At 50.7% G+C, this 24,537-nt stretch overlaps 7 protein-coding genes across 7 annotated transcripts; 2 read left to right on the top strand and 5 right to left on the bottom strand.

Moving 5' to 3' along the window:
• Positions 1-1,149: 1,149 nt before the first annotated feature.
• On the bottom strand, positions 1,150-4,283 carry VC83_01456 (uncharacterized protein). Its single transcript, XM_024465134.1, has 9 exons — positions 3,730-4,283; positions 3,258-3,661; positions 2,933-3,208; positions 2,667-2,874; positions 2,363-2,619; positions 2,222-2,308; positions 2,131-2,153; positions 1,940-2,078; positions 1,150-1,864 (listed from the first exon to the last, which is right to left on the bottom strand). Exons 1-9 carry the CDS (start codon positions 3,976-3,978, stop codon positions 1,267-1,269), a joined length of 2,241 nt encoding a protein of 746 aa, XP_024327367.1. The 5' UTR covers positions 3,979-4,283; the 3' UTR covers positions 1,150-1,266.
• A 7,857-nt stretch (positions 4,284-12,140) lies between these two features.
• VC83_01455 (uncharacterized protein) lies at positions 12,141-12,805 on the bottom strand. Its single transcript, XM_024465133.1, has one exon. The coding sequence runs from the start codon at positions 12,655-12,657 to the stop codon at positions 12,274-12,276; it is 384 nt and encodes a 127-aa protein (XP_024327365.1). The 5' UTR covers positions 12,658-12,805; the 3' UTR covers positions 12,141-12,273.
• A 1,285-nt stretch (positions 12,806-14,090) lies between these two features.
• VC83_01454 (uncharacterized protein) lies at positions 14,091-14,781 on the top strand (the record flags this gene model as incomplete). The annotated part of the gene is made up of 1 exon (XM_024465132.1): positions 14,091-14,781. One exon carries the CDS (start codon positions 14,091-14,093, stop codon positions 14,553-14,555), a length of 465 nt encoding a protein of 154 aa, XP_024327060.1. The 3' UTR covers positions 14,556-14,781.
• A 221-nt stretch (positions 14,782-15,002) lies between these two features.
• VC83_01453 (uncharacterized protein) lies at positions 15,003-18,345 on the bottom strand (the record flags this gene model as incomplete). The annotated part of the gene is made up of 1 exon (XM_024465131.1): positions 15,003-18,345. Exon 1 carries the CDS (start codon positions 18,342-18,344, stop codon positions 15,003-15,005), a length of 3,342 nt encoding a protein of 1,113 aa, XP_024327058.1. The 5' UTR covers position 18,345.
• Positions 18,346-19,233: 888 nt separating this feature from the next.
• On the top strand, positions 19,234-19,688 carry VC83_01452 (uncharacterized protein; the record flags this gene model as incomplete). Its single annotated transcript, XM_024465130.1, has 2 exons — positions 19,234-19,237; positions 19,300-19,688. 2 exons carry the CDS (start codon positions 19,234-19,236, stop codon positions 19,686-19,688), a joined length of 393 nt encoding a protein of 130 aa, XP_024327059.1.
• A 3,192-nt stretch (positions 19,689-22,880) lies between these two features.
• On the bottom strand, positions 22,881-23,254 carry VC83_01451 (uncharacterized protein; the record flags this gene model as incomplete). The annotated part of the gene is made up of 2 exons (XM_024465129.1): positions 22,881-23,007; positions 23,130-23,254. The coding sequence occupies 2 exons, from the start codon at positions 23,252-23,254 to the stop codon at positions 22,881-22,883; spliced, it is 252 nt and encodes an 83-aa protein (XP_024327381.1).
• A 340-nt stretch (positions 23,255-23,594) lies between these two features.
• VC83_01450 (uncharacterized protein) lies at positions 23,595-24,343 on the bottom strand (the record flags this gene model as incomplete). Its single annotated transcript, XM_024465128.1, has 3 exons — positions 23,595-23,819; positions 24,127-24,282; positions 24,338-24,343. 3 exons carry the CDS (start codon positions 24,341-24,343, stop codon positions 23,595-23,597), a joined length of 387 nt encoding a protein of 128 aa, XP_024327057.1.
• Positions 24,344-24,537: the final 194 nt, after the last annotated feature.

The following is a 24,537-nucleotide window of genomic DNA, read 5'->3' as shown; positions in this document are numbered from 1 at the left end:
ATTCATATATCGCTGGAATGTTGCAGGGCCATTTGTAAGGCCAAAAGGGAGGACCTTGTACTTGTATGATCCAAATCTCGTCTTAAAGGTAGTGAGATCTTCATCTTCTTTTGTTTGCATACGAATCCGATTAAATGCATGACGAATGTCAATCTTTGTAAGATATTTGGCACCTGTGATCTGAGCCAATGTTTCATCGATGAGGGGGGAGTTCATCTGCAGCCTGCTTTGAGAACACATCGAGATATTCATGGAACTCCTTTGGGAGGATCAGTTTTGGGTCGATTTCCTTCACTTTCTCCTTTGCCTGTTCAGCGAGTATATCTTTAAATGATACTGCAAAAACCTCTGCTCCCTTCTGCTTCCGAAGCATATTAAATGGTGCAGCTCCAATCATTGCGACAGTGCATGTGTTCTTGTTCTTATAAGGAGGTTGGAGGGCTGGCTTCCAAGCTTTGTAATCTTGTATTTGCTTATTGACTTGGGGTAATGTAGGTTTCGGATTTTGAGTATTGGTTGGTGTAGTGTGCTGGCAATGACCTTTAGTAAATATGACTTGGTCATTTACCATATCAAGTATAACTCCATGTTGCTTCATCCAAGCCTTCCCAAGAATGACAGAATGTTTCCCAAGAGTGGTGATGAATAGAGGGCATAGACTTTCAACATGGTCTTGGACCTGTAGGCGAGGGTATATAGCATGAGTGATGGGAGGGGCTGCTGTTCCATCAAAGCCTTGAATAGGTACATTAATATGGTGCCTAGCCATGAGTCCAGTGTCCATTTGCATTTTCCCCCAAACATCGTTCACGCTGGACACAGCTCTTTCCTGTTCGAGACAATTAACGGCCATGGTATCCCTATTACAGCAGCTGGGGTAGTGGAATGTCGGGGATGTGATTCTTTCAATGGATCGGACGTATGTGTTAAGATGTCTTGCTTTCTTGAGATTACCAAGCAAGATCCGTCGCAGCTTCCTCGAGGCTTTGAAGCTATATATATATGGCAAGAACGATAACCAACCAAGCTCAGTCGTAGCTTCCTTAGAGATTTTCGGTAATATATATATATATATATATATATATGGAAGGAACGATTACCAAGCAAACTCAATCGCAGCTTTGTCAGCTTCCTCGGAATTTTTTCAGTATGTGTTTAAGATGTTCTTGCATTTTCTGTATTTCGCTCACTTATGCTCCAAATCACTTTTCTTCCCAATTATCTCCTTAAGCCATTCCACAGCTTTTATGGTCATCTCCCTTCACATCAAACCTTACCCCCCACAGAAGGCCCATGTAATGTAGCCTCCCTAGGCAGCCTATTCTCACCCTCCTTATATTCGGCCCCTATCTCTCCCCTCGCCAAATCATTCACCCACCTCCCTGCCCCCTCCACCCCTCCCTCTCGAAGCCTCGTCGCCAGATAGAACCATGCAAGCGCATTCCCCACCGTCCCAACCTCGTCGCTCACTGTCCGCGCTGCCACCTCGCTCATCCGATCATATAACTCGTGATCAGTCCACAACCGCAATAGGCAGCCCGCCGCGTCCTTCCAGTCCCCAGGTTCGACGAGGAACCCATTGCGCTCGTGCTGGACTTGGAGTTGGATACCACCGACACGGCTTACAATCACCGGCCGCCCTTTCTTAAGAGCCTCAGAGACTTTTACCTCAAAGCCTTCGCGGATGGAGAGCTGCATGACGGTGTGTGCGTTGGTCAGGAGCGCATTGAGGAGCTGGTCATTTGTCTCGAGGCGCTGGACTGAAATGGAGCTTGCGAGGTGCGGGCAGTGCGCCTCGATGTAAGACATGGTCTGATCGTGGACGAGAGTGCCATCAGGGTCATCGATGGAGCCGTTGCCGACGCTGTGGGGAGAATTGTCAGCCATGATCTGGAAAGAAAGGGGTTTGGTGGTAGAGACGGGCAAAGACAAGACTCACATGAGAAGTTGGGGGGCGTTCTTGACTGATGATGCGCCAACTTTTTTGGCGAGAAGGGCGCGGAACTCGACATAAGCCCTTAGGACGATGGGGATGCCCTTGGATGGGTCAAAGCGCGCTATTTGGACAAAGTATTGGCCTAAAAGATGGTGTCAGTTTGCTTCCAATAATCTAGGAAGAGCATTACTCACGATCTGGAAAGCCTAATTCGGCCCTGGGAAATATGGGTCAGCAAGGCAAATGGGTCAGCAAGGCAACATGTGGGTAGATGGGAGGCCTCACATCCGGATACCGTGTGCCCTTTGATTATACAGGTGCATATAATATTGTGTATCCCAATCCGACAATTGCTTGTTAAGCCCGTCCAACCTACATAAGCATCAGCAAGCAAATCCAACCCACGTGAAGTGGAGGAAATCTCACCAGTCAGTAGTAGCGGGGAGATACGCGACCTTCTCAGCGGGCACATTCTGCGGAATAAATGCCGGTACGGGGTGGCTTATGAACATATCTGCCTGCGTAATTTTAGACCACAGATGGTCCCAGGTATCCTGTTGAGGCGTCCCGGCTGTGTCGCAAAGGTCGCTGCGGATCTGGATGTGACTTCTGTATAGAACTGGCCGGTCAGGCGTGAGAAGCTTGATAAGGGGAATTAAGCTGGGCATTTGTGGGTCATCGATCTGGTAGTGTTAGGCAGGATATAAAATGGTACGTCGATTGGACATACAATGATGATATCAGCGCCGCCTTCTGAGGGCGGCCGCAGCGGCCCATTTTTGCAGAGCCAGTACCTCTCGGCATGTTCGGTGATCCAGCCGTCCACCGAAGCTTTCTCTTCTTCTGAGATTCGGACACCAGGGTCCGCGACGCCTTGGAGGATATTATGGATAGTCTTCGTGACGCGGAAGACGCCCGGTTTCGGTTTCGGAACGTACCTAGGATTTATCAGACCGGAAAACCAGGTACATTGTGACTCAATGGGGCTGAACTCACCATCGTAGATCGACCCCAACCGTTCGCGCAAAGCGCACAAGTGCGTGTCTCATTAGCGCCACGCCGCCGCCTTGCGGTGTACTACTGAAGAATGCGATTTTCGTCTTCTTCTCCTTTAATTTTGTCGCATAATGCAACATCGCGTCCCAAGTAACCGCATTGCATGTCTTCTGATAGTCCTCAAGCATATGCATGTGGGCGCGGAACCCTGCATCAATCTGCACAATCCCGCGATACCCAACCTGTAGCAGCGGTGAGAGACTCGGACCAAACGCCCTGTTGTTGTCAATTTGGTGCAGATACGGATATCAGGTGGGGGACATACGTAATCGACTTCCTAGCCATCGAATCCGCCTGCTCATCAACACCCCTATCCTTCCAAAACGTAAAATTCTCCATATCATTCTGTGAGCCCTCCTGGTCAGGCCACAGCGCAAGTGGCACCAGATCCAGCTCCGACCACAGTCTTGAGCACAGCGACGGGCTGACGCGCTCCAGATCTACGGGCAGGCCGCCGCCGATGTACTTGCATAGGGATTTCTTCTCGTATATGGTTAGGGATTCGATAACAAAGTCGGCGATTGGGTCGGTATTGTCGCGTGGGGTAGGAAGGGTGACATTGTGCACGGTGAAGTCGTGGAGGTAGACGCTGTCGTGGAGTGCGATGGCGACGACAGCAACATTAGGGTCTTCATCAGTGAAAGCGGCGGAGATGCCAACGAACAGGGGCTGGGGTATCTGATTTAGTTTCCTGCAATGTTGGGGGGATATTGAAAGGCAGCTGAGCAGCAACATACCGTATGGGTGACAGCGCCGTGCTGCTTCTCTGCGACTTGCAGTCGGTACTGCGATGGCCGTTTCTCAAACTCTCTATTCGAGGCAAGGGCTACCATGGCCTTAAGAACCGGCTGCAGTTTCTTTGCGGCATGTTTCCAGACCTGCGTGGGTGTGCTGGGACGGCTTGGTCGATTCGATCCAGTTGGCGTCAGGGCTCGTTTTAGGAGCCCGCCTCCTACGCCCTCACTCGGTGGTGAACGTTTCGACATCGTTGCTTGGATCGCTAGCTTTCAAAACAATGGCCAGTGCTTTATCAAAGTTGATATTGAGTGAAAAGTTGCAGATATTAGGCACGGGGATGTCGGACATTTTCCAGTCCAATGGGTAATGGTCTGAATCCGTCCAATGTGAGATCTCGGGTACTTGTGTCTATGTGTACGTGACCAAGAGCTATGCAGACATATATTTGAGAAGTCTAGCAAGGTACCACTTAAATCACTGAATGATAGAGTAAGTTGAGAAAGACCTTTAGATAATAAATAACCTCATAAGATATTTCCTACTTACGTAGTTGGAAAACGGCTGATGACGACGTTTTCGGACTAGACTGACAATAAGCTTGTGGCCGGCAGGTCGATCCACTTATTTGGGGAATGTGGGGTAACTTATACATACTGTAGTGCGCTTGGAAAAGCCAATTCCAACGCAAACAGTTTTCATGCATGTTAAGTATATAAATCTCGGTTCTAGATAATCCGATACTTATATCTGTAGTGTATATGTACTAAAATAATGATTGGTTGACCACCCTCATCGTTAACCGGCCCCAAATCTCCAACTAAATCGACGAGCCTCATGGCTCCAAAACCACTCGTTGTGGGTGTTTCAATCTCTTCTTAGGCTTGTCTCCTCCGTCTTAGTGACTGATGAGCCGTGCTCTATGTACTAATTAGAATGAAACGGAAAATATCCAGCGCATTCATCATATCCATTAGGTAGGTGGGCTAATATAAGGCTTCTGATTGAATTTGACTTTATAGTCTGTCCGAAAGTCAGACGTCATGCTATAATAATCATAAGTGAGAGTGTCTATAAAAGTCTGCGTAGGACGATTAGTAGCTCATCTTGCTATGGGGTCCGGGTGAGCTAACCTTTCTGAAATACTCAAAGAATGACTCTGAATTGAGGGTGGCCTGTGTGATTTCCAATGATCTTTAATGGATGTATGTACTACCTTAGGCAGAAACAAACTCCTTAACAATCAGATGCGCCTCTAGAAACTGTACATGTACATCATATTCAGGAGGTGCTAGGATTCTCGTGACGTTCAACACCTACATAATTTATAAGGGTAGAACTAAGTTGTAGTGTTTTAACAGGGGGCATGCCTTGTATCTCGTCAATTTCCACTTCTTCCAAAATTTTCCAAAAGTTAACATTTCTTTAAGACTTTGAGCAGAAATATCCTGTCATCTAGAATGTGCTTAGGTGGATCACCTAACACTCAACTTGTCAAAATTTAGGGCACTTACAGACACGGTATAAGTGACCCGGGCTCTTGCATTCCATCGTGATGATGAAGATGATGATATTTATTTACGTCTAGTGGGACATAGGTGTAACCCGCAGCCCTAAGACCTCCTAAAGGGTATAGGGACGTGCTAAGCTATGGGTTTATGTATAGAGTATGACCTTAGAGAGTAGTTCTTGCATGTTTACATGGCTGTAAGGCCCATTGACTAAGCGCCTTCCCTGCTAGTTTTGATGGTGTTAGGTTTGCTAGTAGAGGGCAGTGCCTTAGAGGTTCTCCTAAAAGGGGGTGTATGTAGGACTAGTTGGTCTGATGTTATGAGCTACTGCAAGTGTGGTGTGTAGTGTGCCCTACAGCCTTGCTATGGAGTTGCAGCTCTGTAGCTTAGTAGTAGGTGGTAACATAGTAGGAAAAATTAGGAATAGATGTCTTTAAACAAAGTTGTTAAAGGGAGTGTAAGGGTGTTTGACCTAGACCCATACTGCTAGTTTGCGAAAATATAGAGTAGATATTCTCTAGGACTATGTCACATTAACCTAGAACCCTATAGGGCTAGTAGAAGCTGTAGCTTTCTTAGGCTATATAGGGGTAAGTTGTGCTAGGCTAGCCTAGTAGGTGTAGATTTTTGTATAGAACTCTATGACCTAGAGGAGTGCTGCGAAGTCTGCTGGTTTAGCCATTAGGCATGAAAGGTATTGAGGCCTATGGCATTGTTGTCTAGTGGTGCTGCTAGTCACTAGGGCTAGTAGCGAAATGTAGATGTGGTAGTGGTCTTTCTATAGTGCACGATGCCGTCTAGGGTCTTGTGGCGGCTATAGGAGCAGAGTGTAACGCTGACTTCTAAACGATAGAAGACACAGAGGTTCTCTTGCGTAAAGGTTTACTTATCAGAGGAGGCAGGGGATCAGACACAAAGGCTTCAAGTAACACGTTACTAGTATATAACAAATACTGTATTGAGTTGAGCACGAAGCTCCTATCTAAGGAAATACTATCTACTTATATAGTGGCGTCGTGCCTAGTGGACTCTTGGGAACTCACTCGAGTCCTCAGAGTCCTGGACTCTTAGGACTCTTCTCATCATCCTGCGAGTCCATCACGTGCCTAGTGGACTCCTGGGAACTCACTCGAGTCCTCGGAGTCCTGGACTCTTAGGACTCTTCTCATCATCCTGCGAGTCCGTCACGTGATACTTTCAGAACTACTATTCCCCGCTGCCCCTCCAGGTACCAGGGCCGGTCTCATGCGACCTCCCTCCTTCCTGTCCTGTAGTTGGCCAGCCTTCTTGTTCCGTCGTAACACAGAGTAGTTAGACGTCCTTATGAGCGAATTTTGTGTGGTACTAAGAGAAGTTGCCATAGGTGGAGCGTATTGCAAGGAGCCTATAGAGTGTGGCCCTAGGGAGGTCGAGCTCTAGTGGTGATTTCACCTAGTAGCTAAGGTTCCATTACTTGTACTAGGTGGAGAGCTTAGTGCTACGCTAGGTCCACTAGGACTGCTGTGCTTCTGTACGGAGTTCCCTAAAGACTAAGCGGATTCTACTAACAGTTGGTTGTAAGGCTAGAGTCAAGGTATCTAGTGCCGGTGCTATAGCCCTAAGGTCAGCCAGCTTGTGTGCTGCTTTATTGCCCTCTATACTAGTATGTCTAGGAGACTAGCAGATTCTAATGTCAAAGACTTGCATTGCTTCCTAGCAGGCTAGGAATGCCCATTAGGATGAGTATGTAACAGGGTGCTGCTGTTATAGTACATGTGGTATATAAAGTGTGTTACATGTATTCTAGGCGAGCTAGAATACTGTAGTCTTTTTGGCTTAGTAGGATGTAGCATGAGCATAACTGTACATCATTACAAGAGTATTCCAGCTCCCTAGTTAATGGGTTTTGATTAACTTGCTAGTTGGGTGGGCTAAGCGAGCAATCAGTGTAATTCCTTACCTAGCTGACAAGGGGGCGTCCTTAGGGGCTTAAGCTATTATATACACACCTTAGCTGTAAGGCGGCCCTCACGTGAGGGCACGTGAGGTGTCACGCTCTTACAGTGGACCTGGCGGGCTCGGTAAATTAGGGCCTACGGGTTCCTGTATATAAGGGGCTGGAGGCTCGGAGTGAGGCCTCCAGTCAATAGTCGCTGTATCAGCGTAGACCTATTGTGCTTCACACCAATATAACCCTTACTTCCTGCCTCCTGACCTGGTTCCCTGAACTCCCGTGACACCCTGGGCCCTACGCCTTTACAATTCTATTGACTCAACCTATATTCAGCCTACCAGATTAGGATGAAAAGAGGATTACCCGGGCGACCTCCGGAGGAGCGACACCCTCGACGGAACCAACAGAACCTTCCCCGAGGCCTATAGCACAGGAAGCTGACAGCCCAAGAGAGGAGATGGCCTCGAAGCTGGCTAGCCTCTGGAGACGAATAGATGAGGAAAAGGCCTACTTCAACACCATGGAAGAGGCCCTCCAAGTATTCTGACAGTCGCACGGCGAAGACTATAGCGCCTACCCCGAAGAAGTGAGGCTCTTCGCGGAAAGGCAGGCCCGGATACGAGAGGAAAGCTGGAAGAGGCGACACCAGGACAGCGAGGAAGAGTGGGAGAATCCTCCGGACGAGGAAGCCCAGGAAACAGCCTCTACTCTGTCGACAGAGATGACGCCAGCCCACAGACCCTTGGGAAGGGTCAAGGACCCCAAGGTCTACAAGGGCGAGTCGGCTAGGGAGCTCAACGAATTCATGGCCTCAATCCGCGCCTCCTTCCGGTACCAGCCTAGGATGTTTCCGACCGAACAATCCAAGGTGGCCTTTGCAGCCCAATACCTCGAGGGTGACCCTATAAAGAAATGGGACAACCGCTGCGCCTCCCAGGATGAGGGCTTCGCAGACTCCTTGGATATCGCTGGGTTCGAGGAGTTCCTCCGCAACCTCCACGTTGACCCAGCCAACCGACAGCGTATTGTGGCCCTTAAGTATAACGGTGCCCACCAGCGCAAGGGACAGGGTATCCGTAAGTTCATCACGTACCTTGAGGAATTGGAACGGGAAATAGAACCATATACCGAGTCCCAAAGGACCACCCACCTCCTGACGAAGATCCACCCAGATATGAGGCAGCGGCTCCTTGAGGGAGGGTACGCCGAGCGTTCCTCCACCCACAGGGAGGCTGTCGTCAATATCCTAGCGATGCTGGAAATGACCAACCGTTGGGTCACAGAGAAGGCTCCTACCTCAGACAAGCCTAAGGAGGGAAGAAGCTCCCCTCGGGGCAACTTCCCGAACCGAAGGGGCAGTTTCAGCAGCAACCGGGGATCTCGGTCCACCACCCCAGGAGAGAGAACCCTTCCCTGGAACAGACGCCGGAATCTAGACCAGCCTACAACAAGAGGGCAGACACCTACCCAGAGCAGGGACCCAAGGCCAGCTCCAAGCGGGAGCTGCTACAACTGTGGCAAGGCAGGCCATTTCGCGAAGGAATGCCGTAGCCAGGGCCAATATACAGGCCTTGGGGTGAGGAAACTGGATATCCAGAAGAAGGAGTGACTCCCAGCCGGAGCTCCACGACTTACGCCTAGAAAAAGGATGGAAATCGACGTGGAGCTACAGGTAGGGCCGACCTGGCACAAGGCCAAGGCCCTCCTCGATTCAGGGTCGGACGCATCGACGATCCACCCTCTTTTTGCGAAGGACGTAGGCCTCGAGTGCCGAGACAAAGGCCCACCCCGAGTGAAGGCTGTCGACGGCAAAGAAGTCGTCATATACGGGACAGCAACCACAAAAGTTAGGGCCCAGGACCACTTTCGAAGGGAGTCGACCGTCAACCAGACGCTCCTTTCCATGGACACCCCAGGGGTGGATATTATCCTTGGAATGGACTGGATTGTACAGGTCAACCCCCAGATTGATTGGCGGACCCAGATCTGGCGCCACCCCTTCGATATAGCGAAGGCAGTAGTTGCGGATATAGAGGGCCTAGACGAAGGCGATGCCGCCTTTGTCCTGGCCCTGACCTCAGAAGAAGCATCGTCCACCCAGTGCCCAAGAGAGTACGAGGAGTACGCTGATGTCTTCTCCGAGGAGCGGGCAGAAGACCTACCCGAACTAGGTAGGAAGACCCATGGTATCGATACTGGAACCCAGGAACCACCCTACGGTCCAGTATACAACCTTTCCGAGACAGAACTGGCCACGCTCCGCGAATACCTCCAATCGAGCGAGACGAAGGGCTGGATCCAACGGAGCGTGAGCCCAGCAGGTGCGCCTATTCTGTTTGTCCAGAAGAAGGACGGCAGCCTACGCCTTTGTGTAGACTACAGGGATCTGAATAACATCACAGTGAAGAATAGACACCCATTGCCGTTGATCACGGAGACCCTAGATAGACTCCAGGGAGCGAGGAGCTTCACCAAGCTCGACATCCGGAATGCCTACCATAGGATCCGTATTCGCCCAGGCGACGAGTGGAAGACTGCCTTCCGTACTCGCTACGGACACTTTGAGTACAAAGTGATGCCTTTTGGCTTGGACAACGTGCCTGCCACGTTCCAAGCCTATATGAATGAGACTCTCGAAGGGCTCGTAGACATTATATGTGTCGTATACCTAGACGATATCCTTATTTACTCTCAGAGGGAGGAGGATCACACCAACCACGTACGGGAGGTGTTAGGACGCCTACGTGAGGCGAACCTATACGTGAAGCTCTCGAAGTGCGAGTTCAATACCAAGAAGGTAAGCTTCCTTGGGTATATCGTCACAACAGAAGGGGTTGCCATGGAGAGCGACCGGGTTGCTGCGATAGCTGAGTGGCCTATACCAAGGACCCACCGAGAGGTCCAGGTATTCCTCGGCTTCGCCAACTTCTACCGGCGCTTTATTGAGCAATACTCCTCTGTTGTGGCCCCATTGACTGGCCTCATGAAGGGGGCCAAGGCAGGAAAGCCAACAGGACCCTTTATCTGGGGCGTAGAACAGCAGGGCGCGTTCGACCGCTTGAAGGAAGCCTTCACTACAGCCCCAACGCTGGTCCACTTCGATCCAAGCCGCAGAATCAGGCTGGAGACGGACTCCTCTGGCTTTGGCCTTGCTGGAAACCTGTCCCAGTTTGTAGACCAGCTCGAAGGAAAGGGCGTATGGCACCCAGTCACGTTCTACAGCAAGAAGCTGGAACCGGCCGAATTGAACTACAAGGTCCACGACCAGGAGCTCCTGGCGATCGTGAGATCCTTCGAACAGTGGAGGCATTACCTAGAGGGTAGCCAACACCCAGTTGAGGTCCTGACGGACCACAACAACCTGAAATATTTCATGGAAACCACCGCCCTCACAAGGAGGCAAGCGCGGTGGGCACAGGCATTGTCAGCCTACGATTTCCACATATCCTATCGGGCTGGAAAGACGAATCCTGCAGACGGGCCGTCGAGAAGACCAGACTACGAGGAAGAGAAGGGTAGCCAGAACGTTATGTTGCCTACCCTTCAGAGCAAGCTCCAGAAAGCCATACAGGCAGGAGAAGCCCCGCAGATCAGGCGGGTAGTGGCTGACCTACAAGAAGTAGGCGTCACATCGGGCAAAGACCGAAATAAGGACACCAAGAGTCCAGGTCTCGTTGTCCCTCGAGTCATGGTAGCAGCTATGGCTCAGGGAGAGAGCGCCTATAGCGCCACGACCGAACCCTTGGCGGACTTGATCAAAACCCTTCAGGCGGCTGACGAGCTCGCTGTTCACAGGGCCAAGGACGTGGGGTCGGTGCGAGCGAAGGGCTCTTCAGGCTGGAGAGTAGACGATGCAGGCATCCTACGCTTTAAGGGAGCGGCCTACGTGCCTCCTAATCAGGCAGTACGTATGGAAATCTTCAAGATTTGGCATGACGACCCCTTAGCTGGACACTTTATAGAGGGTTGTAGAAGCTTCTAGAGCTATCGTTCATGTTCCTAGGCCTCTAGTTGGTAGAGATATGCCATGTGGTAGTATTGGCCCACCCCCTTAAGGAGGAGATTTTCTTAATAACTTGTTCAATGAGTGTCCAAATGATATGCCGTGATGTATGTAGCATAAACAGATGTAGTAGAAGAGTTTGCAGCAATCGTTGAGTAGTATTGCTTCTGTTGTTGGTGTGATAAGCCAAGATATGTATGGTGACTTGTAGGTTTGAGGAGGAGATTTCTAAGTTTGCTCTTGAGTTTGATAGCAAACTGAGTGCAACGAATGTCAGTATGACATCACCCAGCTCTACAATACTACCCTCCAGAAGAGTCGAGAGGAGAAGGATATGATGACAATATCAGCCAGCTACAAGAGGTTATCCAAGCTCATGAGCAGACAATGGCAGGACAAGCTGCTGTTGTGAAATATCTTGAAAATGAGAAGTCAAAAAGCAGCACTACTCGCAATAGAGAATCACACCAGAAATCTACTAAGATCCCAGACCCTCCTACTCTCACAGACGGAATAGAGCCAGCTTATGACGATTGGAGCATTAAGATAAAGATGAAGCTCGAGGCGAACCTTGACCATTTTCCTACTCCAGCCCTTCAGATGGGTTATGTGCAAAGCCTCCTCTCACATCAATCCACGCCTTCGATCTACTCAGAGCCTCCTCTCACATCAATCCACGCCTTCGATCCAAGATGCTTGCACTGTCCCTCGAGTTATTCAGCAAGCCTTTCACATCAATCAACGCCTTCGATCTACTCAGAACAAGTTTCAAACTGTAGAGGAAATGTTTGAAGTCCTAGACAGAGTCTTCAGTGATCCAGACCGTCGCTTTACTGCTCAACGCGCTTATAGAAAGCTCTGCGTGGCTTTAAAAGCTCTACTGGTGATATGCCTTCTATCTCACAAATTCGTTCTGCGTCAACAGCATTCACAAAGTTTCCTCCAGTAGCTCCAGTATCGATAAGAGCTTGTGCTTTGATTTTTGATTTTCCTATCATACAAGTAACTATGAATGGAGTATCTGGATCTAATCCAAAGCTTGAGGAAGAAGTTGCAATTCTGGCTGTCATGACACCTTTAGTGACATCTTGTCTGAAGGTTATTCTTTTTCCCAAAGTGGAGCATCATAAGTGCTAACTTCGTGGACTTGAGCATTCTTGGTAGGACATTCATAAGCTCGGTGTCCAGTTTGCTGGCAATGGAAGCAGCGGCCTTCCTGCATTAACTTCTCAGTTGCAGGGTTCTGATGTGGTGCACGATATAGTCTTGGTGGTCTAAAGCCAGCAGGTGGGTTTGTAGTAGGCTGCTTAGCCTTACTGTGAAAGTCTTGTGGCTTAAAGGCTTGCTGAATAACTCGAGGGACAGTGCGAGCATCTTGGATTTGAAGTTGCTGGATATTCTGATCAATCAGTAAGCACTTTTGTGCAAAGGCATGAAGAGAGCTTGGATTTATCTCTGCTATTAAAGCAGTCTGCATCTTCATATTAACCTTATGGCGGAGGTCATCAATGAGGGTCTCTTCTGAGTAATCCAGTTCAACAGTGAGTCTCTGGAACTCTGCCCAAAAGGTAGCAAAGTTATCCTTGTTTTGGGGGATTTACGATATCACGGGAGTGATGTAGGCATTTATATATCTGAAGGTATGAAAAGTATGCTGCTGAAATTTAATCATTGTTCGTTACGCTGCCGACGTCGGCTTAGTCATCCAATATTTGGTCTGGACCAAATTGTGAAGCTCGACAACAACGCATGCCCAACCCAAACCACCGCCCAATCCTTTCCAAACTCACCCTATGGAAATACCAACCCGCGCATTTCTATTATCTTGGATATAGGATACTCACTCCTAGAGTCTAGAACCTCACATCCCTATATCCACCAAAGACGACGCATACCCACCCGCCATCACCACCTATCCTCCCCTCTCGAGCATCATCTCCAATCTCCCATCCAGCCTCACCTTCGACCGCGACAGCGACCTCCAACCCCCGGACCAACCCTGCGATGCTCCCACCTCCCACTTCCCCCCAATAATGCACCACCACTCGCCCACACCATGGCCCGCGCCCGCACCCCCCGCACCCCCCGCCTCTTCGGCATCTTCTACACAACCCTCTACACGCTCCTCGCGCTCATCCTCCTCGCCCTCCTGATCATCCCCCCCGCCGACGCCATCCGCCAAGCCCTCACCAACCGCCAACTCTACAACGTCTTTGTAATCGCCTCCGTCTACTTCCTCACCGCCCTCTTCGCCCTCCTCTTCTACGCCTCCCGCCTCTACACAACACGCACCATCCTCGCTTCGATACCGAAACCCTACCTCCCGCTCACACCCGCCGACCTGCCTCCAAAGGTACACGCTTTAATCCGCGACGCGCTCTGTCGATCCGCACTCGTCGCTTGGAACGCGCGACCTCACACTCCGGCTACGAATACAGCAGCTGTCGATATCGGGCTCGCGTGTCCCCTCCCGTCCGCGACTATAGAACCCACATCCCGGCGTCTGGCACAACACACATACCGACTCCTCCGACGACGGCGACGGCGACGGCGGCGGCGCGAAGCAGAAGCTGCAGACGCGGCGCTAATGCCTACCGCTGACCCGGTGTGGGGCCCAATCGCGCACGCGGGCTGGTCACCGCCTACGTCCCCCGATCTGCCGAACTTGCACTATGCGCCTGTGATAGCGGAGCTCCCGCATCTTATCGAAGCGAAGGCGGTAGCGCTGTCGGCTGCGACGGCGGGGAGTTTAGCCTTGTTGCCGAGGCGCGCGAGTGCGGGGCTGAGGGAGTATGTGGTTGTGTTGTTGGAGCTTAAGGTGCTTGATGCGGGGGTGCCGTGGAGGGAGTTTGTGGGGGGGTATGAGGAGGCGAGGTTTTCGGGGGGGCGGTGGGGGAGGGGGAGTTTAGGGGGTTGATGGGGTTGTTTGCTGAGGTTTTGAGGGGGGTTAGGCCGTTAGGAGGGGGCCCGCGGGGGGAGGAGAGTGAGAGTGAGAGTGAGAGTGAGAGTGAGAGTGAGAGTGAGAGTGAGAGTGAGAGTGAGAGTGAGAGTGAGAGTGAGAGTGAGAGTGAGAGTGAGATGGAGGAGGAGGATGAGAATGATGACGAGGAGGAGGGGGTTGAGGAGGAGCTGGGGAGGAGGGAGGGGTCGGTGAGGAGAGAACCGGTTGCGAGATTTGATGGTGGTGATGATAGGATGGCGTATGGAGGGTTGGGAATACAGATATCGCGGGTGAGTACGCCGCGCGGACGGAGATCGCCAAACGCTTCACTATCCCCGAGCGAGAGCTGGGTGTCCCTGTCTAACGGCAGCTTCATGTCTGGCGGCTCAGTAGTACGGCATCCTGAGGTAGGAAGTGGCGTCGGCAGCGAAGATATTTGATGATACGACCGAACCGAAACCGGGGAGAAGACCAACCACTGGCGCGGAATAAACGGAGAGAGCTTGGATACCCTTTACTTACCTATAATTGTGTTCTGGTTATGAGAATGGGATGGGTTACTGGCGTTGCACGAAATAATCATGAGCGGGAGCAACAAGAGGCTCCGCGGATGGGTGGGACTAGATATACCCCATAGATGATCAATAATTAATTGTACAATCACACCAAACCCAACTCCAACATTACCACCATACACCATGATCCGTAGTTCAGATACAGGTATTCCCATATTAATTTTTACTCTATTACAAACATTACATCCGCTCGAAACCCTATCCACATCCCACCCACGCAATGCACCAACCCAACCCGTCTATATTATCCCCCTCCCAAAACCCGCCCCAGCAAAAAACCACCACATCACACATATATCACACACCCCCCACCTACGCCCCAGGAAGCATAACACTCCTCCTCCACCTCTCCACCATATCCACCCCCCCCTGCTGCTGCTGCTGCATCCCCCCCATCCCCCCCTGCCACATCACCTGCCCTCCCCACCCCCCCTGCTGCGCCTGTCTAGCACGAATAGCTTTCATTTGCTCCAGCATCTCGCGGCCAGTCATCCCGCTCCCCATCCCGCCACCGACCTGGTTTTGGTAGTTCATTCCCATCTCAGGGTACACCGGCGGTGCGGCGAAGACTGATTGCCGATGCCCCGCGCCGCGCTGCTGCTGCTGCTGCTGTTGTTGTTGGAGGTGCTCAGCGAGATGGGGGTACTCGCCCCGACTGGCGGCGGGGTGGGCGGAGAGGATGTCGGCCATGCTGCGGCGCTGCTTTGGTGCTGGTCGTGCCCCGGCGGCGGAGGCAGCAGCGGCTTCGCGCTCGGCGAGGAGACGACGGCGGCGTTGTCCGAGGGTTTCTTCTTCTTCCTCTCCCTCCGGTGCCACGTCCGGGGATGACGGATCACCAAACTGATTCAGCAGTTCCAGCGAGAACGCTCCGCTCACCGGCCTTGCATTGGGGAGGGGATTCGCGTCCTCCGCCGCCTGCTCAGGAGTCGCATTCCCAGGCTCAGGTGTATGCCGACGGAGTGGTTCACGCTGCAACCCCCCTTTCCCAAGCAGCCTCTCCCGTCGCTGACTAAGCGGTTCATTATCCTCCAACTCCCTCCGCTCCATCAACCCCATCGGCCTCGCCGCGCGATCCAGCTGCTGCAGCGCTTGCCCGGGGAACAGGACCCCCAGGGGCACATCATCGTCCCCCTCCTCCTCTTCAGGGTGCGGGTCCTGCCAGGCGAGGGTGACGCGTTTTTGTTGCCGGGCTTTCGATTCGACCAGCGCGACGGCGTCGAGTTCGAGGAGGGTGGAGCGCGAGCCGGCTAGCTGGGCTGGGTGTTGGGTGCGTGTTTTGGCGTGTTGTTTGCGTAGTTGCAACTCGGCGAGGAGGGTGGTGGGGGCGCCGATGTAGGCGTCGTCGTGGTCGCGCTCGCGGGGGAAAGGGGGGGCGGAGGGGTCGGCGTCGCCGTCGAATCCGTCGCCGTCGAGGCCGTTGGAGGGGGAGGGGGGGAGGCAGGGGGAGTGGGCATCCTCGGCGACGGCGGTGTAGGAGGGTGTTTTGTCGAGGCCGAGCATGCTAGTTACAGTCGAGCTGCGGGCGCGGTCGCTCTTATCGCCGCCGCCGAGACCGAGGCCGAAGAAGGAGGATACGCGTTTCTTGGGCGCTTCGGGGACGACGAGCTGGCTCTTGGTGCGCGTGCTGCGGGGGTCGTGGGCGCCGTAGACTTCTGCGCCGAGGCGCCCCGCGTAGGTGTGATCCGTGAAGGCGGAGACGGGAGCGTAGGCGGAGGCGTCGAGGATGTTGTCGAGTGTCGCGACGGCGGATTGTTCTTTGATCTCGACGAGTTGGTTGGGTTGTGGCTGCTCGAAGTACTCGTTTGCGCGGAGGTGTTCGGGCATGTGGAGGAGGTCTTGGGTGGAGCGGCGGCCGCCGACTTTTTGCTTGTGGTGCTGGGCGAGGTATTCGGCATCGAGGACTTCGTCGGGGACTTGTTCGGGATGTTCGGTTTGGCCTTCGACGACGTCTTGGAGCCACGGTGCGGATTGGAGGGCTAGTGGGGGGAGGCTGCTGAAGGCTTGGGTGCGGCGTTTTTCTCTCTTGGCTGGGGAGGGGCGGTTGGAGAGCTTTTGGGGGAGCATGAGCATTGATGGGACGGGCGCAGGGTAGAATACCATCTGCTGTCCTGTGAGCGGATCGGCATATGATTTAGGTCTTGCCATCGACAGAGTATTTGCAGATGAATCCCTTCGTTTTTGGATATCCGGCCTTGGTTCCGTTGCTAGAGGCGGAGGTGGGGGGGGAGCAGATGGTCCAGCCATATTCGCATAATGCTGCCCATCGAAGTCGTCGAATAGCTCCTGTGCCTGTTCCATCTTCGACTGTGAGTCGTCTGGGACAATCTTATTCAGTCCTATATCCGTCTTCTCCTCATCAACATCAATATCATCAGCCGACAGGTTCCTGACAGCCAACGGCCTCCTGACTGCTGCTTCCTCCTCCTTCTCCGCGATCGACGGTGCCCCCGAGACGTTCCGCGACGACAGGTATGAGTTGTTTCGCGAAGACACAAACTCACTCAGCTGCCGCCCCTCCATCTCTGGCTCCGGTCGTGTCCCATACTTTGACGTCTTCGAGTCCGCCCTCGGCCTCACACCAAGTATAACCGCACCCCCTGGCGAATAACCCCCCGATCTCGTCGCGTTATTCACATCCAGGATCGAAGTCGAGGTCGTCGAATGCGAAGAGCTGGTATCCCGTGTCGGAAACGTCGGGCTCGCAACCTCCACCGCGCTCGTGAGCTGTGTCGATGTTGACACGCCCTCGTACGGGATGTCGGTGACGAGGCTCATCAGCGACGACTGGCGGAGCGAGTTCATCCTGCTATCCAACTTCTTCACCTCCTCGTACGCATTGCGGATCGAGTCCCCAATGCTGGACGTCATGCTGAGTTTCTCCGCCGACCGCTCTAACTGCACCACGTTCGCTGTATACGCCCCCTGTAGCGTCTGTAGTCCCGGTGTAGGATGTCGGACACGGACAGCGCGCGTGCTCGCCCTCCTAACGACTGGTTCGTGTAGTAACGCGGTGCCCGCCGTGACCGCGTCGTCGTTGTCGTCGATCTCGAAGCGTGCGGGGCTGGTGGTGGTGTCGATGTGTAATCTCCGCCTGAAGCTGGCTAAGTCGTACCCCTTGCTGCCCTCGCTGGTTGTCAGGAGCGGGCTGGTGTTGGCGCTGAAGCCGTCGGCGTCGCGGTGGCTGCCGTCAATGGGGTCGTAGCTGCGGTGCGTGGATCTGCTGAAGAGGGTCCGGACGGTGGTATTGGGATTGCTGAGGAAGCCGCTGGTGGTGAGAGGCGCGGCAATGGGCGATGCTGCCGTTGGCTCCCGGTTTTCGTCGCGATGCGACGCTGTTGGCGGATCCATAAATAGCATATGCATGGGCGCGGCGCCGGACTTGGGTTGTGGTGGTGCTGTTGGTGGTGGAGATGGTTGAAATTGCAGCTGGGGCGGAGTATTGGTGGCCGTGGCGCGGTGAGACATGCCGTCTCCGTCGTTGTCGCCGTTGTCGTCGTTGTCGTCGATGTCGGGGTGCTCTAAAGGCATCTGAGTCAAATCATGAATGAGGTTGAAGGGGAAGAATGAAGTTATTGACAAGCACACGGAGAGAGATATATTTGGCTGGCTGGAGATGAGAAACAAACGGCGGCAGGAAGTACACTTTGTATGCATGTCACACCAAGGTAGTACTTAATTGGGCAAAAGATCTATATATATATCCTGCACCACCCCTGTAAAGATTCATATCCGTACCCTTGAGCTTTCATAAAAGATTTCCAGCAGCTTCTCATATGGTGGCCCTGCTCCCCACAGGGGTCCGTCCTCCTTCTAGAACCTCTCCTTCTTTGGCCTCCGCCGTGGGACCTGTGTTTCGTAATCATAATCATGATTATTTATAAAGCGTAATCGTCGTGACCAAACTTTTCGCCTCGCTCAAGGCTGGAGTAAGCAATACGAGGCTGCCCAACCCGAGAGGAAGCAATACGCGGCTCGTCACAATTGCGACTGTAAGTACCTCTCCATAGTAATTTGTATGTAAAGGTACATAATTAAGCCATTCTATGAAATTATCACTTCTTCGCTCCACTCCTACCCTCTCCCCCACTCTCGCCCTCGCCCTCTGAGCGTGAGCTGCCGTAAGCTCACCTCTAAACTAAAAGCAAGCCCGGCTTCGGCTCGACCGCTTCTTTGACTCCTTAACCCAGCGTCGAAAAGCCAATAGGTCAAGCTCTTGAAGCTGGCGTCCTACTACAACCTCTTCCGTTCCTATGAGCCAATCCCTGTAGCTCTCCCTCAACCCGTTGTTTCTGGTACTGTAGCCCCTCTTTAAGCCCCCTAAAAGTCGAGGGTTTTGGTGTAGAAACCCGTATAGGTAGAGGCGTAGGTGCAGGCATAGGAACAGCTAATATAATTATAGACATTAAAAGTCTGTAGCTGCATTTTGGTAACCCTCATAAAGGACTGTAGGTCATATGTCTATATCATGTATGGCAGCAAGCACAGCCTCTCTATGCTAGTGCTTATATAGCTAGAAGATCCCTATATCTAGTGGCTGTAAAATATGAGTAAGATAGGATGGGAATGTGTATATGATAATATTGTGTTTTTCTGCTGACGGGATGCCCAGTTCTCCTTGAGCTGCCATCGCCTTCGCGCCAAGACCACCACCAAAACCGTCCCCCGTTGTCAGCCTTCCGCTTCCCTGTTCTCACTCTGGGACCATCGCTGCTTTTACCTGGACTTTGGCCTACACTTCTCCACTTGTGGAGACCATTGAAGGGCCCAAGAGCGCTTAAAAACGCGGATCGGTTGGTCGATTCCGAAATCTGCCTCGGGCTGAGCTTCTACACTCCCGATAACCCGTCGCACTGTCTCAAAGGAAGGACTAAGTGTGACAACATGTCATTTATCTTGGTATCAGATACTGGAGACGACGATCGGCCTCATGGCAAGGTGGCTTGTTTACAACGGAAGAGGCCAAACAATGGTTCTCGAGGTAAAAAGCTCAGCATTTGAGCTTTTTACCTCGAGAGAGTGCTATACAGATTGGGGATGACAAGGCAGCCGAAGTACCGCGAAAGAAGCAACGTCATTCTAATGATGCTCAAAATGCTACAACACCAACTCATGGCACGAGACTGTCCATATCCTTGGCTAGGAACTCTCCTCGGCAATTCTCACACATCGATGGCCCAGTTAATTTGTCCTAATTGCCTCGCGAAATGCAATGTTATACATTTTGGAACCAAGGGTGCTCAAGAGCCTCCCTGGCCGTGATCCTTCTCGAAGGATCTAGACTCATCATCTTCGTGATGACATCTCGAAGGCATTCGTCAACATCTTCCCACATGGAGAAGGGTTTTCGTGGGTAGTTGTGAACTCCGGGACTACAGCCAGGACGAGGTCACGCCACGGAGCAACCGAGTCATCTAGGTGCTCCAAGAGACCGATCAGTCCCGGGCGATTGCTTACCGCCGTGTAAAATATTCTGTTCATGCAAACGTGCAAGTCCAACTAATGCGTCCCGCAATATTCTCTTCTTTGTTGCGCCAGAAAGATTCTCTTTCTCAGCCAGTTTCAGAAGATGATCAGTGCAGTAATTATAGACAAACAGGAGGTGCTCGGGAACAGTGTCGATAACGACTCGTAGATTAGGGCAGTCTCTAAGAGGAGTTTGCATATTGAGCTGATACTCAAACTCGGTATGAAACAGTGTTGCTAATAGTTCATCGGCTCATCAGTTCAAATCGGCTCAGTTCAGTTCAGTTCGGCTTTTATAAGTGGGGCGTTCAGTTCAGTTCACAAGTTCTCATATAGTGGGGCGTTCAGTTCAAGTTGTCCGCACTGACTGTTTTGAACTGAACGAACTGACAGTTCTTGGGGGGTTAATAGTGGGCCAGACATAATATATTACCATAGCTTTTAGCGCTGATTTTTTTTTCCCCGGGACTTTTGGATGCTCACGGGCGCAATTTTGTTACATTTGATAAGTTACCAAAATGTCGTCACAGGCTTCAACTGAGCAATCACTACCACCTAGTATACAATCTAAGTTATTAAACCAAGATGTTGCTAGCTCAGGCCTTGATTGTCAATCTTCATCATCACAACTCGGCTCCATTACTTCAAACCAGAAGCGCTCTCGCACTTCCTTTATCTGGTCGCATATGCCAGGTGATCCAAATACAGTATACTTCAATGGTCAACAAGTGATTGTTTGGCGTTGTGGGATTTGCAAGAAGGAGTATCATGAGGCAGGTGGAACGAGAGGCCCAAAGAAGCACTTGTTAAAGTGTCACTCTATTACGGATCCAAAGGAAGGGACTAAGTTGCTTGCACAAACCATGTCAATTGCAGAGGCTTTTGAACGAGGTCAAGAGGCCTTGCTTTACACGAAGCGTCGTAAGCTTGACACGTCTTTTGATATTGCAACTTTTCAACAGCTCTTTATACGATGGATTGCACGCTGTTCTCTTCCTCTACGAATGTCAGAAAGGCCAGAATTCCGAGAGCTTCTTATGTTTCTAAACCCAGAAGCTGAGAGTGCACTTCCAGCTAACCATGAAACTGTGCGTAACTGGACTATGGAGTCCTTTCGTGTAGAGAAACGTCGAGTACAACAAGCTGTCCATGGGGCTATTTCAAAGGTTCATTTTACAGTTGATTTGTGGACGTCAACAAACTCCCTCGCTCTACTTGGAATAATAGCCCATTACTTTGCAGAAGATGGTCAGCTTCGAGAGTCAGTTCTAGCGCTACGAGAATTAGAAGGTCAGCATACAGGGGCAAACCAACCACAGCTCATTCTAAAAGTGATTGATGAGTTTGGAATTGCAAGTAAAGTTGGGTATTTTATGATGGATAATGCAGAAAACAACGAGACGATGATGCAGAGTCTTTCAGCTAGTTAGTACTCTCTCCTATATTTATACTATTAATATTAACACTAGTATAGCTTTAGAGGAGCGCCATATTCCATATAATGCAAAGCAATACCGTCTTCGCTGCAATGGCCACATTATCAATCTTACAGCTCAGGCTTTTCTTTTCTCAACTGAAGATGAAGCTCTTTCAGAGACAAACAACCTAAGTTCTTCGTATATTCCTACACAGCTGGAAATGGAGACTTGGCGTCGAAAAGGCCCTCTTGGAAAGTTACATAACATTGTAGTTTATATTCAAAGGTCTCCACAACGGTGATTAGCCTTTCAGAAACTCAGTCAAGGACGTCGATTACTTCGAGACAATATGACACGGTGGAACTCTTGGTTTTCAATGATAACTTCAGCTCTTCATGAAGACGTTAAACCTGCTATCGACCTATATTGCTTTCAAGTAGGAGGTGATTTAGTAGGCGATGTATTGTCTAGTTCTGATTGGGCTAATTTAAGTAACATTCATGGGTTTCTTGGAGACTTTTATGAAGCTACAAAAGCTACAGAAGGCCGTAGTGCCACTTTGGAAAGAGTCCTACCATCTATGAATTATATATTAGAGAAGCTTGAAGATGGCAAGACAACCTACGCTTCAGATTCATTTATGATTACTTGCATTAACTCTGGCTGGGCAAAGCTGGATAAGTACTATAGCCTTACAGATTGAAGCCCTGTATACATTGCAGCAATGATTCTCATTCCAAGTCAAAAATGGAGCTATTTCGAAGACAACTGGGACCCTATCTGGGTAGCGGATGCAAAGAAGACAGTGCAGGACTTTTGGCAATCTCAGTACAAAAGTACAGAAGTTATACTTCCAATAACTCCGCTCACGCCAAAGACTGGGTTTGCAAAGTGGAGAGCTGAGAAGGCAAGACAAGCACCTATAGTTGATGAATATTCACGATATTGCCAAGGGGTTTGTTGTCCCGTTGAGGTGGATTCTATCACTTGGTGGATGGAGCCTACACAGCGTGCAACGTATCCAAATCTATCAGTTATGGCATTTGATATATTGTCAATACCAGCTATGTCAGCAGAGCCAGAACGTCTGTTTTCAGGTGCCGGAATTACAGTTACAGAGAGAAGAAATAGGCTAGGTGCAGAGACCATTGAGGCATTAGAATGTCTAAAGAGCTGGCTTGGAAGCCATTGCACTACTTGGCTTGCAGGTTCCTAGATGACAGCAAAATAGTTTTAATGAACTGGCGTTCGTTCAGTTCAGTTCAGTTCAGTTCAGTTCAATACCATAAAGTGGGGCGTTCAGTTCAGTTCACGCATTTTCATATTGTGGGGCGTTCAGTTCAGCCTCAAATTTGAACTGAACTGAACTGTTTGAACTACTAGCAACACTGGTATGAAAGATGTTCTTGAGGATGTATTTCCTTTCATCTTTAGCACTGTTGACCATGGCAGATTAGCAAAATAAGCTATTGGGGTTTCAAAGCGTACGTACACGGCCAGGTAAACACAAGCTAATATAGGATCCCTCCTGTGTTGGAGCATTCAATCAATCCGGTACTGCATCCCGGATTGACCAACCAGTTTCGTGCCACTCTGTAGGGGTTCAATCTTTGGCGTGACACCAGTTCTACTCCGTTTGTCCAGAGAATCAGGCGCAGGAGCGTTGGGAGCATTGGAGGACATGTCATGAATTGACGATGCGTTTGTTGACGTGAATGCAAGGCGATGGCTGCAGGACTGGAATTGGATAGCGGAGAGTCGCGGTATCGGAAGTGGTTTGAAGCCTTTAAAGAGAGAGTTGAAGGCACGTTGACAGAATGTCATAGCGACTGAAAGGAGTCTAACGACGTAGCGAAAAAGCACACAGAGGTATAATCCTCTCAACCGCGACAATTGGAGTAACGTAAGTCGTGGCGTAACCGGGAGAATGGCGTAAACGGGATAGTGGGGGAAGACCAACCACAAAGAAAGCGAAAAACAGAGTATTACTACTTCAATATTCAACTATAATGCAGTCGTATACTTATTCTGGGTCATCTTCCTCCTCGACATCCTTAGTTTGGTCGGGTACAGTGATATTTGTCGCTGTCTTGCCTTTGGTGGTCGCTTTCTGTTGGGTGGCCTCCTCGGCCTCGATGACTTGGGAGCGTAATTCCTCCGTAGTTCTGTGGAATTGGCCCTTTAAAATTGCGCGTTTCCTTTTGCTCTGTGCTCTCCGTGATTGCATTATAGACCGTAGGTTATCTGCCTCGCGTAGTGTAAGAAGTTGCGTGTGTTGAGTCACTCAGTCATCTGCCCTCCACGCAGACATAGTATTATGAGTAGATATCCATGTTATCCACAGATATCCCTTTGGCACGACACCACTATATAAGTAGATAGTATTTCCTTAGATAGGAGCTTTGTGCTCAACTCAATATAGTATTCTTTACAATACTGTAACGTGTTACTTGGAAAGCCTTTGTGTTTAATCCCCTGCCTCCTCTGTCAAGTCAACCTTATGCAAGAAACCTCTGTGTCTTCTATCGTTTAGAGTCAGCATTACACTTGGGCACAGGAATTCCTTGGTCGACTGTCTGCTGAAGCATGGCTTCCTTGAAGGTTCTTACTGCTCCTGGCAGTTGTTCCTGTAACTGGTGCTTTTGAGAACTAGTGAGCTCCTTGTCGTCGTTCTTGTCTTCTCTGTTTGACAAGTGAAATTCCTCGAGATCCTGAGTAGTAATACTCCAGTTCTCTTTTCCCTTCAACGTGGCACATATGTCATACTGACATTCGTTGCACTCAGTTTGCTATCAAACTCAAGAGCAAACTTGGAAATCTCCTCCTCAAACCTACAAGTCACTATACATATTTTGGCTTATCACACCAACAACAAGAGCAATACTACTCAACGATTGCTACAACCATCTATGATTCATTACACGTCATCGCTCCTTAGTTACTGGGCCGATATTACCACATAGCAT

Source organism: Pseudogymnoascus destructans (assembly GCF_001641265.1).
Source record: "Pseudogymnoascus destructans isolate 20631-21 unplaced genomic scaffold scaffold_3, whole genome shotgun sequence".
Taxonomy (NCBI): domain Eukaryota; kingdom Fungi; phylum Ascomycota; class Leotiomycetes; order Thelebolales; family Thelebolaceae; genus Pseudogymnoascus; species Pseudogymnoascus destructans.
The sequence above is the reverse complement of the archived record's forward strand: the minus strand, read 5'-3'. Positions and strand labels throughout refer to the sequence as shown.

Coding starts and splice junctions, on each gene's coding strand:
- VC83_01456 (XM_024465134.1), bottom strand. CDS start 3,978: ATGTCGAAACGTTCACCACCGAGTGAGGGCGTAGGAGGCGGGCTCCTA. Junction 3,662..3,729: donor ACGGCGCTGTCACCCATACG/GTATGTTGCTGC, acceptor CAGATACCCCAG/CCCCTGTTCGTTGGCATCTC. Junction 2,079..2,130: donor CGAATTAGGCTTTCCAGATC/GTGAGTAATGCT, acceptor ACCATCTTTTAG/GCCAATACTTTGTCCAAATA.
- VC83_01455 (XM_024465133.1), bottom strand. CDS start 12,657: ATGAAGATGCAGACTGCTTTAATAGCAGAGATAAATCCAAGCTCTCTT.